This window comes from Salmo salar, chromosome 14, assembly GCF_965601325.2.
Source record: "Salmo salar chromosome 14, fSalSal1, whole genome shotgun sequence".
NCBI classification, from domain to species: Eukaryota; Metazoa; Chordata; class Actinopteri; order Salmoniformes; family Salmonidae; genus Salmo; species Salmo salar.
This window is the reverse complement of record NC_138304.1, coordinates 10,570,225-10,583,223: the sequence shown is the minus strand read 5'-3', so window position 1 is coordinate 10,583,223 and position 12,999 is coordinate 10,570,225. Positions and strand designations below refer to the sequence as shown.

General features: G+C 40.2%; 1 protein-coding gene across 2 annotated transcripts in view; it reads right to left on the bottom strand.

Moving 5' to 3' along the window:
* Positions 1-12,214, bottom strand: part of LOC100196612 (cell division cycle 73, Paf1/RNA polymerase II complex component, homolog (S. cerevisiae)) — a 72,229-nt gene extending 60,015 nt beyond the window's left edge. Inside the window, exons 1-10 of one of the 2 annotated variants that reach the window (XM_014139087.3) lie at positions 12,117-12,214; positions 11,430-11,605; positions 10,340-10,445; positions 10,127-10,196; positions 9,904-9,966; positions 9,595-9,647; positions 9,004-9,092; positions 8,212-8,425; positions 7,523-7,621; positions 7,087-7,165 (exon numbers count right to left, since the gene is read on the bottom strand). In XM_014139087.3, the coding sequence (XP_013994562.1) occupies positions 7,087-7,165; positions 7,523-7,621; positions 8,212-8,425; positions 9,004-9,092; positions 9,595-9,647; positions 9,904-9,966; positions 10,127-10,196; positions 10,340-10,445; positions 11,430-11,560 (904 nt within the window). In that variant the 5' untranslated portion in view covers positions 11,561-11,605; positions 12,117-12,214. Of the gene's footprint in view, positions 1-7,086; positions 7,166-7,522; positions 7,622-8,211; positions 8,426-9,003; positions 9,093-9,594; positions 9,648-9,903; positions 9,967-10,126; positions 10,197-10,339; positions 10,446-11,429; positions 11,606-12,116 lie in introns of those variants that run through there. The other variant, NM_001141641.1, reaches the window with a different exon arrangement.
* Positions 12,215-12,999: the final 785 nt, after the last annotated feature.

The following is a 12,999-nucleotide window of genomic DNA, read 5'->3' as shown; positions in this document are numbered from 1 at the left end:
AAAGTTGCATTGAGCATGAGCTTTGCTTTGTTTTTTTGCACAGGCTGTGTACACACTTCAGTCTCATTCACAATTTGACAAGCACTTAAACTTCTTATGGCTTGGGTGGCACTATTTTCACGTCCGGATGAAAAGTGTTCCCAAAGTAAACTGCCTGCTACTCAGGCCCAGAAGCTAGGATATGCATATAATTGGTAGATTTGGATAGAAAACACTAAAGTTTCTAAAACTGTTTGAATGATGTCTGAGTATAACAGAACTTATTTGGCAGGCAAAACCCTGGTACGGAACTTGTGAAGAGGTAGTGAATTGTTACATGTTGAACTGAGAAACAGACAGACTGTCTCGTTAATGCTTAAAGAAGTTAGTTTGAAAAGGTTCACAACTTGAATTCATAACGACCAGTGTTATGCTGAAAAAAAAAGACCACTTATATTTGGCAGGAAAAAGCCCCCCCCACCAAAAAGTTTAATTTTCTTTAAATATTTTACTTTACTGCATATGTAACTCATATACCTTTGTTTGTTTCATTTTTGCACAGGTTTACCACAGAAGTAAAAATATATATAAGTGCAATGCCCGCTTTCTGTTTCTATAAGGTTAAAAGCAATATTTTGTCATTTATTAACTTTGAAGGGAACAAAATGTAATAAAAAATAAATAAAAAATAAAATGTACAGTATATCGTGATATTATATCGTTATCGTCCGGACAGTAGAAAATATTGTGATATGAATTTAAGTTCATATCGCCCACCCTTAATTGAACTAAAGGAGAGAAGGGAGCTACCAATACTACTGTCTGGGCTGGTAGGACGGCTAGTATGGTTAGCTGGTTTTGTAAAGCGCAAGCCAAGTTAGCTATGCTTCGCAGCCTGGGCTAATAGCCTAGCTAGTTAGCACAATGCCAACCAGAGAAAGCGTGCGCTTTCTTTGTCTCTTGATGAACAAAGCATCTGTGTAGATAAGTTGTCAGTCTAGTCAACACGAAATAAGAGAATGTGGGTTGAACTAAATGAGCGAGGAGAGCTAGCAATTCTACCATGTAGAATAGCTTACCAAGTCTCAGTAGCTAGCTGTGTGACACTAGCTACCACAGGAGACTTAGTGGAAAGAAAAAGCTAAAGACATATTTCTACAAGAAGCAAAAACATTTATTTCGGTCAGTTATTCAGCACAAAAGACGAGAGCCGAGGTCCTAGGTTCGGGAGCGTTAACCTTGTGGTTCGCCTGAGAACAGTTAAGTAGGAAGACAGGAATCAAGTCATGCTGAGAGTAGTGCGCTTTGCAAGGAAGAGGCGCAAGAATGACCAGAAGGTGGGCGAGTGGCACACCTCATTCACCACTCGACAAGTCTGTCGCCGACAGACGCTATGTGATTGGTTCCTCCTAGTAGTGATTCCCAAGACAAATCCCAATGTGATAGATCAAAACAAGTATTTGAAAGAGAACCATGTATGCCTATGCTGCCTCAAACAATAATGAACCGCATCACAATTAAACAAGCCAAAACAGAACGAACCACCACTAACTGAGTAGTCAGCAAAAACATTAGCTGTGTTCGAATAGTAATACTAACCGCACTATTTGTGATGTAAATTGAGTATGTAGTATGCTTATTGGTCATATTATGGATATAGTTAGTATGTCAAGTATATAGGCAGTGGACACAATTTCAGTGCTTTTCGGGCTCATAATGCAATTCTCCAGAAAATGGGCGTGGCTTCACAACATTTGCAGATTTGAAGACAATGGCGTAAGATATGCAGCCGAAGTCTGACGAGAGAGCATACAAATTCAATGCTTTAACTAATGACAAATGTTAAGAAAATCTTGAGCAATGTAATTACTTTTCGAATAAGTTAAAAGTTATGTTGGCTGAGCTAGCCTAACGAAGAACATAGCATATCATTAAAGCAGTTGCTTGTATGTACCAGTACATTTGCTAGCTACCTAACGTTAGTTGCTACTAATACAAACTTGCCAGTATATTAACTGTAGGCTAACTAACTACCCAATATTTATTGACTTTTCACGTCATTCTTAGCTTAGGTAAGCGGTGTAGTCGGTGTGCGTTCTCAATGGACATTGTTAATGAAGTCGTAAGAGGTCTAGCTTGTAATTTTCTATATTAACAAGCTAGCAATAAGTTGCATAGCAACAGCATCAAATTCCAGTAGACAGGCGAAGCGCTAGTACACTCAACTGAAAGGATACCATTTGTTTACAGTATACTAAAATTAACTAATAGTATGGGTATTTGAACACAGCCATTTACTTCTAAAGAGAAAAGCACTCAAAGCCATGCAATTTAGCAATCATTCAGAGCACTTGCAGTGTTTTACGCATGCTGGTGGGAGGACCTATAGGAAGACGGGCTCATTGTAATGGATGGAATGTAAGCAAATAGGGATTTGACAAATGGACAATTCCATGTCAATTTACAATGGAGAATAATGGTCCTATTACATATGTATGACCGCTAGGGTCGGGCAATGAAGTTATATCTACCGGAACCCTTTACAGTCATTGAACACAGCTACAATAACATGTCGATTGCGACAATTTGTAACTTTTCAGTCAAAAAAAAATAAAAAGACAATTCTGCTGCAGCATTAAAAAAAAAATCTCCCCCTAACAACAATAACTGTCACTGATTGATGTGCTGCTGTGTTTATGGTATGGGAGCTAAATGTTTTATTCCTACTAAATGTCTTGGTAAGTCAAGGTATTTAACTCTTTGGTATAGGGGGCAGTATTTTCACGTCCGGATGAAAGCGTGCCCAAAGTAAACTGCCTGCTACTCAGGCCCAGAAGCTAGGATATGCATATAATTGGTAAATTTGGATAGGAAACTCTAAAGTTTCTAAAACTGTTAAAATAATGTCTGAGTATAACAGAACTTATTTGGCAGGCGAAAACCCGAGGACAAACCATCCAGGAATTTCTCTTTTTTGAGTTCACTGTTTTCTATTGGTTTTCTATGGGAAACTAGATTTATGAGGCACCTGGTTGCAGTTCCTAAGGCTTCCACTAGATGTCAACAGTCTTTAGAAATTGGTTGATGTTTTTCCTTTGAGAAATGAAGTAGTATGGCTATTCAGAATGAGTGTCAAGCCAAGTGGACTCTTGTTTGGGGCGCACGACCTGAAGCTCCCTCCACTTTGATTTTATCCGCTATTGAACACAGTATATTCCGTCTTTATTTTATCGATTATTTACATTTTAGGATACCTAAGGATGGATTAGGAAAGTTGTTTGAAATGTTTATACCAAGTTTACAGGTAATTTATTAGATAATTTGTAGTCATGTTGGGCGAGTTGGAACCGGTGTTTTTCTGAATCAAACGCGCCAAATAAATGGACATTTTGGGGATATAAAAAAGGAATTTATCGAACAAAAAGGACCATTTGTGAAGCTTCTGGGACATATTGGAGTGCCAACAGAAGATCTTCAAAAGGTAAGGCATGAATTATATCGTTATTTCTGACTTTCGTGTGGCACCTGCTTGGTTGAAAGTGGTAGGCTTGATTACAGTGGTAGGCTTGATTACCAACAACAAGACGGCCTACAGGGAGAAGCCGAGGGCCCTCGGAGTGTTGTGTCAGGAAAATAACCTCTTACTCAATGTCAGCAAAACAAGAGATGATCGTAGACTTTAGGTAAAAGCAAAGGGAGCACCCCCCCTATCCACATCGAAGAGACAGCAGTGGAGAAGGTAGAAAGATAAGTTCCTCGGTGTACATATCACCGACAAACTGAAATGGTCCACGCACACAGACAGTGTGATGAAGGCACAATAGCGCCTCTTCAACCTCAGGAGGCTGAAAAAAAATGGCTTGTCTCCAAAAACCTTTACTAACTTTTACAGGTGCACAATTGAGAGCATCCTGTCAGACTGTATCACCGCCTGGTACAGCAACTGCACCGCCCACAACAGCAGGGCTCTCCAGAGGGTGGTGTGGTCTACACAACGCATCACTGGGGGCAAACTACCTGCCCTCCAGGACACCTACAACACCTGATGTCACAGGAAGGCAAAAAAGATCATCAAGGACAATAACCACCCGAGCCACTGCCTGTTCACCCCGCTACCATCCAGAAGGCGAGGTCAGTACAGGTGCATCAAAGCTGGGACAGAGAGAGATAGAAGCTGTTTTTCAATCTCAATGCCATCAGATTGTTAAACAGCCACCACTAGCACAGAGGCAGCTGCCTAGCTACAGACTTGATATCATTGGCCACTTTAATAAATGGAAAACTAGTCAGAGTAGTTCTTTACTATATATTGGATCTTAGCCGCTCTGTCACTGCTCATCCATATATTTTATACTTATATTCTTATCCCATTCCTTTACTATATCGTGTGTATTAGGTTTTGTTGTGGAACTTGTTAGATATTACCTGTTAGATACTGCTGCACTGTTGGATCTAGAAGCATAAGCATTTCGCTACACTCGCAATAACATCTGCTAACCATGTGTATGTGACCAATAAAATTTGATTTGAGAAGCCTCATTCCTTTATAGACAAGTAAAATGCTGGTTCATATCGCCAGAGGTTTCGTGTCCACATTAAAATGTTTGCCTACCCGGACATACAAACCTGCCGAAGCGCATTCAAGGGGCCACATTCCATTGTGTGTGAAAAGGTTAAATCGATAAAGGCTATCGGTAGCCTACTGTAATTTCATATTATGAGACAAAAACAAATAGTAGGGTACCCCATGCTTGCAAGACTGGCCTGAAGACACCCCTGTAGCCCAGTGACATCGTGCCATGATTAGGCTAGGGTATCCTACACGCAACTGACCGAATACCAAACGCATCCTTGCATCATTAGCAGAGACAGAGCAGGCTGGCAGCGCAAAGCAGAGGGGAGCGTGTTCATACATTTTGTTAACCTGTTAGGGCTAGGGGGCAGCATTGACACGGCTGGATAAAAAACATACCCGATTTAATCTGGTTACCACTCCTACTCAGTAACTAGAATATGCATATACTTATTACATATGGATAGAAAACACCCTAAATTTTCTAAAACTGTTTGAATGGTGTCTGTGAGTATAACAGAACTCAAATGGCAGGTCAAAACCTGAGAGATTCCTTTACAGGAAGTGGCCTGTCTGACCATTTCTGGAACTTCTTTGCCATCTCTATCATTTACTAAGGATCTCTGCTCTAACGTGACACTTCCCACGTCGTCCATAGGCTCTCAGAGCCCGGGAAAAAAGAGAATGTCGTCATTCCAGCCCCAGGCTGAAACACATTATCGCCTTTCTCAAGTGGCCCATCAAGAGACACTAGCTTATGCGCGTGACCCCGACCGCCCCCGCCTTTGGGATTTTTTCCTCTGTTTGCCGAAAAGGAGATTCCCTGTCGGAATTTTATCGCTTTTCTACGAGAAAAATGACGTAAAAATTGATTTTAAACAGCGGTTGACATGCTTCGACGTACGGCAATTGAATACTTTGAATTTTATTGTCAGGAATTGCGCCAAGCGCGCGACACTTCTTTACTATTTCGGATAGTGTCTGGAACGCACGAACAAAACGCCGCTATTCGGATATAACGATGGATTATTTTGGACCAAACCAACATTTGTTATTGAAGTAGACGTCCTGGGTGTGCATTCTGACGAAGACAACAAAAGGTAATGACATTTTTATAATAGTAAATATGATTATGGTGAGTGCTAAACTTGCCGGGTGTCTAAATAGCGAGCCCGTGATGCCTGGGCTATGTACTTAGAATATTGCAAAATGTGCTTTCACCAAAAAGCTATTTTAAAATCGGACATATCGAGTGCATAGAGGAGGTCTGTATCTATAATTCTTAAAATAATTGTTATGCTTTTTGTGAACGTTTATCGTGAGTAATTTAGTAAAATGTTAGCGAATTCCCCGTAAGTTTGCGGGGGGTATGCTAGTTCTGAACGTCACATGCTAATGTAAAAAGCTGGTTTTTGATATAAATATGAACTTGATTGAACAAAACATGCATGTATTGTATAACATAATGTCCTAGGGTTGTCATCTGATGAAGATCATCAAAGGTGAGTGCTGCATTTAGCTGTCTTCTGGGTTTTGGTGACATTATATGCTGGCTTGAAAAATGGGTGTCTGATTATTTCTGGCTTGGTACTCTGCTGACATAATCTAATGTTTTGCTTTCGTTGTAAAGCCTTTTTGAAATCGGACAGTGTGGTTAGATTAACGAGAGTCTTATCTTTAAATGGCTGTAAAATAGTCATATGTTTGAGAAATTGAAGTAATATGATTTTGAAGATTTTGAAAATCGCGCCACAGGATGGCAGTGGCTGTTACGTAGGTGGGACGAATTCGTCCCGCCGGTCCCATAGAGGTCCCGCCGGTCCCACCGTACCCAAACCGGCCGAGCATGTGCGCCATCGTGCGCAAATAGATTTTGTCCCCCCACACCAAACGCGGTCACGACACGCAGGTTGAAATATCAAAACAAACTCAACCAAATATATTAATTTGGGGACAGGTCAAAAAGCATTAAACATTTATGGCAATTTAGCTAGCTAGGTGTTGCTAGCTAATTTGTCCTGGGATATAAATGTTGAGTTGTTATTATACCTGAACTCGGTTCATCTATCAGCTTCTTTAAACCAATGAGGAGATGGGAGAGGCAGGACTTACACCACGTTCAGAATCACAAACAGAACTGGCTTCTATTTTAGCGCTTGGCAACGCAGATGCTTGTTGGCGCGCACGAGCAGTGTGGGTGCAATAATTGAATAACATGTTAACATTTATTTTGCAATGCGAGCGCACGCGACACGAGCGGTGTGGTCAGCATGTAATAAACAGTTTTTTTGGTTAGGGATTTTTCTTAACTTTAAGGATCCCAACTTAATTTAAAAATGTTCACACCCCTAGTGACAAACATATCAAACGCATTGCAACAACGCGTAACTCCATTCCATTCCAGCCATTACAATGAGCCTGTCCTCCTTCAGCTCCTCCCACCAGCCTCCTTTGCACACAAAATACTATTATTCATGGCCATATTTACAAAGAAACATCATCACAATGACAATATGTGCCCTGGTCCCACTCACCCTCTTTTCCTTTGAATCTCTCCTGATCGTATCGGTTATAGGCAGCTGGGACAGGTTGCTTGTTCCTTATGGACTGGTCCTTGAGGGGAGGCAAGAGGTTACACTTAAAAACAGGTCATTTCCAATTAATGATACGCATATTGAGACTATTATAATAAAGTGGTAATACTCCGCTCAACCCTGCTTCGACAGGTTACATACTCATTTTTATGGAGATGCACCAAGTTCATTTCACGCTGCATTTCTTTTAGAAATGACAACAGGGAGGTGAGGTACTCATTGATGTTATGGAATTCCTCAGCAAGAGCCTTTACTGGTTATGGATTTCATTCTCAAATGATGCATTGGCTGGATTCTTAGAATACAAAAGTGTGTATCCAAAATCAGACTATGGTGGTACATCTACAGCGTGCATTAAATTAAACATGTTCCTTACCACCAGAGTGGTGTTCTGTGCTGGCCTCTGCTCAGGGGCGCGTCCCTCCTCCCTGGCTTTCACCGACTGCAGGATGGCAAAGATGTTTTTGGAGAAGTTCTGCATGAGCAAAAGATTTAAGCACAGTGTAAAAGGTAGGCGAGACATCACTCCAAAGAAAAAACGTTGATGTGTAGATCAAAGCTACAAAGGACCCTTTTTTGTGCACATTGTGCAGTGACATGTGTAAAGCGAGCACCATAAACAAATCCATTGAGCTTCCTCTACCCAAAAATGTCCTAAACTCAAATGTATATAAATCAAGAGGTATTAAAAATTGGGGAGAGATTAGTCCAGGTTTTCTGCAAAATGTGTAATCTCAGACATCACTTTTAATAATACAACAGCAGATCTCACCACCAAATCAAAAAACATTTCCCTTGTGGTGATGCTGCCACCTGCAGGCATAAAAGAACACAAGTGTTAAACCAAAGGTTTTTGATCAGCTATGGCTAAGGATCATCGCCCCCACCCTTCAAGGCCAATTTTGTGCTATGTTTACCCGAGGGTAACGCCTACATGGAGCGTGTGTGTCTTCCCATGTGGCCGGCTTCCGCCTCATAATGTCATGAAATGACAGCATTCCCTAAATGACAGAATGACAACCCCCCCCAGTCATTGCCAGTCCAGTCTAGGGGTTGACCGCTGACCTTTCCAGTGCTCTGTAGGATGGTGGTCCTGGTCCTCCACACCCGCTCCCTGCTGACAATGTCCCTGGTCACGTCCACCTCAGCGTCCACAAAGCTCCTCTGCTTCAGGGTGATGTCCTCATCCAGGTCTGTCTTAATGGTGGAGCGCTTCTTTGCCATGATCTTGGCTTTGATGGCGGCGATCTTCTCCACTGACATAGCCTCGGACAGTGACCTGGAGGTAGAGATTATTTCAGCTAACCCTTATTTCACTAAGTGAGCTGAAAGGAACACGTTATCATTTAGCTTTTTATTAAAGTTATGAAAAGCTAAGTTGTCATTGAGTAGAGGTTCATGTCCGAGGTTGATTGAGCAGCAATGTGATTAAATAATGCACCGTTTTGAGAATAAAGCAAGGTTCCTGGTTTGTGTTCATGTCTGTTAACCGCTCTCATTGGGATTTGTTAGCTAGTAATCTTAAAACCTGTGTGCAGCAATGGTGGCTTATTGATAATTGCCTCCTTTAGTAACTAGGGAGGTCAATGAATGTGCCTTCATACCCATCCTAATGCCAGTCATAAGAAAGTGATACGACTGCTCCGCTAAAGCCAACGGCCCAACATTACCAACTTCTTTCATCCATTGCAAAGGACCTACATCTTTTTTTTATCCATGTACATTTTAATAGCAATTCAGCTTGTTGGTGCCAGTTGTACAAGGTTGTTGAAGAACAGTAAAAACATTTTTACAAAAAAATCATTTCTGCACTTCCAAAAAAAAACAACTGGATGGACGGGTATAGGCACCACATACCTGATTTGGTCAGTTTGCACAATGCCCTCTTTGTGGCCCTCCAGTCGAGCAGCCAAACGCTCCTTGTCCAGACGCACTCGTTCCTCATCCTAGAGAATGACAAAATGTTATAGTAAAATGCTCCGTTTTCTATGGCAAGACTTGAAAATGGCTGTCTAGCAATGATCAACAACCAACTTGACATTTTTTTAAGAATAATGCAAATATTGTACAACCCAGGTGGGCAAATATCTCAGAGACTTAACCAGAAAGACTCACAGCTGTCGTCGCTGCCGAAGGTGACTAACGTATTGACTCAGGGGGTTGAATACTTACCCAATTAAGATATTTTTGTGTTTTAGTTTTAGTTTTTTTTCCCGAGATAGATATAATATATATATATAATTTTTATGTTAGAATTTTTCTTCCACTTTGACAGAGTATTTTGTATAGATCGTTGACAAATTACAATTAAATTCCACTTTGTAACAAAATTAGGAAAAAGTCAAGGGGTGTGAATACTTTTAGGCACTATCTGGCCTTTTGTTAAACAGGATTTCTATTCAGCTGAGGAGTCAGAAAGTTGCAGGTCAAATAAAAAAAATTCTTCACCTCTATCCTTGGTTTTTTGGCTTCAGATGACACCTCATCTGCTGCTCGTTTGACTGAGGATGAAAAAAAATGAATAATTAGCCAACTATGCAATACCTTTTCAATATCTCTCAAATTACTTCCTACTTCGCTGTGTCTTACCAAACTGATTTCATAAGTGCAACAACCCAATGGCGTACAAGTAGCACATTAGGCCTCACAGCATGGACTGTGGATATATCCGATGCAAGAGAACATATTTCCTAATATGCATGGATTCAAATAATCCAGTCAATCAATGGAAGAGTATCCAAAATGCTTAAACTGTACCTTGTGTTGGCCTTTGCAAACCAATCTCTATGGGGGCACTTCTGTCGATACTTGTTGAAGTAGCTGTGAAGAGGGAAATCAAAGGGGAATATTTTTTAGTACAATGATTTCAATGGAATTAACACATGTGCATTCATTTTACTAGTTAGGTTTCCATCTAATTGGAGACATTTTCATGCAAATATTTTAAAATCTGCATAAATAATTCTCAATTCATACTTACAACTTTCTCCATTGAGATACGAAAGCAAGCCCTTTCGATCAGGTCTTCTGACAACTGGAATGTTCTCGGTCTAGGGTGATCATAAAACCATGTAAATCACGAGGAAATACAACAAAATTGACAAAGGTCACCACAAAGCTTCCGACAAGTATCAGCATTAGGCAACACATTTTAACTAAGAAGCTTTTGGAATGATGATATACATGTACTTACTGCAGCCCTTCGCACATAGGATGGATGAGGGAGATGCACATTGTTGAGAAGGAACAGGATGGAGTCCAGAGTATAGTACTCCTTCGGCTGACCCTCCTTCCCAGTCCTGAAAATGGAAGGTGAAAATTACCATCAGATTAGACCAGCAGTTTTGTCCACAGTTGTTAAAGAAAAATCGATCTTGGCCCCCTCTTGTGGAACTAATCTGGAATTTAGGCACAATGCATGCATCAATAGCTATGGCTGTTTTATTTTTTATTGTCTAAATCCTGTATTTTGTTAATGACATTACACACAAATTGTGACCAGGGCAACCATGTCACAGCTCTTCAATTACACTTCCAACAACTGGCCCAACTTGCTGGGTTCAGGTGCATGAGGTTAATTAAGGGTTTGTCCAACTATTACATTTATTATGGCCTGAAAGACTGTTGGTTCTGCAAAAAAACTGGAAATACTGTAGCTAGCTAGCTTGCAAGCAAAGATAGATTGTTATCTAGCCACACAAACTCTACTAGCCAACTTAGTTACCTGATTTGCACATAACATCAAGGTAAATATATACCTGGCAAGCTAGAAATGTCAAACAGGACATTTATGGTCACGTGCAGAAATCAATAATAGCTAGCTAACTGCAATATTGTAGTTACCTGGCTAGCTAATCGATCGTGGGCAGATTCTCAAAGACAATTTTACTTATGGATTACGTTGCCTAGCTACCGTTAACTGACTAAACCTGGTGGGTTTGCATTGTAAGCGAGACAGCAGGCTTACGACAACGTTGCCTGGCATGGTTCTGTTAGCTAGGCAGCTAACCGTAGCTAGCCACACGAACCATATCAGTATACATTTGAATAAGCAAGTTAGTTAGATTGAAATTAGACGGTTAACGTAATAGTTAAACCCCAAAACGAACAGTAAAAACCAGTTGCATGTGCGATCTTTCAGTGCAATTAGTCGCACCTTACAAACAGCAAGAAAAGTTTTAGCAATACAGCAGTGGCTAGCAGCTAACTAACATTAATCATTAGCTAGCTACAACAGGCCAATTGAAGAGTTAGTTACCAATTTATAAGCAAAATTAACATACCCCCAAATGACATAGTTAGTCTTGACATTTTTTGGCCAAGAGAACTCTCCAAAGATAACTTCGTCTCCTTTGGCGACGATTTCTTTTTTCTGGATGTTGTACAGGCGAAGAACACTCAACACGTCCGCCATCTTCACTTGTCTTCATGTAGCTATGATTGCAAGGCCTCCAGTCACCTATCAACAGAATGCAATGTGGTCTCACTGAATGCCTGATCCCAATTTCCAGTTGTATTTATGTTCAATGTCAATTGATAAACCTAGCCTAAAAACAAACTGCATTACACATATTTTGACTGATCTCTCTATATACACACACATTCAAAAAAGTGTATTTAATTCATGCCCTTTAACGTTATACCTCAAAGTTTGAGATGCACTAAAATCTCTGCAGTACCAGTGTAACGTTACCCTCATAACATATTTTCTTTGCTTTCTCTGTACACAAAAAGTACAATTGACAGTAAATAGACATAGTTAAGGTTGGCATTGACACTATGGCTGCTGTAAATGGCTAAGCCATTCATAGATGCTAATTTAGCAGGGGGAAGTTTTGTTAGAGCCCAACGACTCTCGTTCTGAATGTTAAAACTCATAGCTTGCGGTACGGTTTTGAAAACATAAGACCTTATCTTTCATATTAGCGAGAAATAATTTTCTAAATACAAAAGGTTCAATTACAACACACCTTTACATGGTTAGGCCATATCGCCATCTTACAGCGCTTGTTTATGGAAAACAGGTGGTTACCCGCGCTAATTAGCTTCCTAGCGCGTTACGAGCACCTGTGCGTAAGAAAACTGGGGAGGAAGTGTAGTTCATCAACTGGAGGAACACACAGCATATGTTTCTAAATGTTAAAACAGTGTTGGAATTGTAGTTCACACCCAGCCAACCGTACCCGCTGAGAGCTAGTAAATGCATGCGACAGAAAACACCTTAAATTTCATTGAAAGTGGAATGGAATATTACAACCATGTGACACCAAGGCCTACATTTTCAGTTTAGTTCAATTTATAGACGATGTCAGATTGACAGGTCTATATTAATATGGACTGTGGCAATTTTAAATCGACAGGTGTCAATGTGCCCCACTGTATTCAATTACTGCAACTGACTCCAATGTATTTTTCCTCGGGATGGGTATAGATTGTAGCCAACAAGAATGTTTAATTACAGGGTCTAGTAGTACATATTCAAACATACTTTCTGGTGGGCTCTAAATAGATTGACACACCTTGTGCCTTTATTGCACAAGATGAAAACACAAATAAAACAAATCTTTAGAAATCAGTTACATGGTCAACATTAACTTTGTCTAAATAGGGGTTGATCTGAAATGGTAGATGACCAAAACTCAATGAATCCCAGTTACTAATTTCTACTTGTTCAATTGTACCTTCAGATGTCCTTCTCCAATTGAAATGACCCACAAAGATTAATCATTTTAGTATTATCCCATTTTATTTATCCAAAATTTGAAAAAATAAATCATTACATTTATACTTCTAAAGTGTTACACAATTATGTCAAAAGTTACATTGTCGGATCTATTACATTGGAAAGGTACC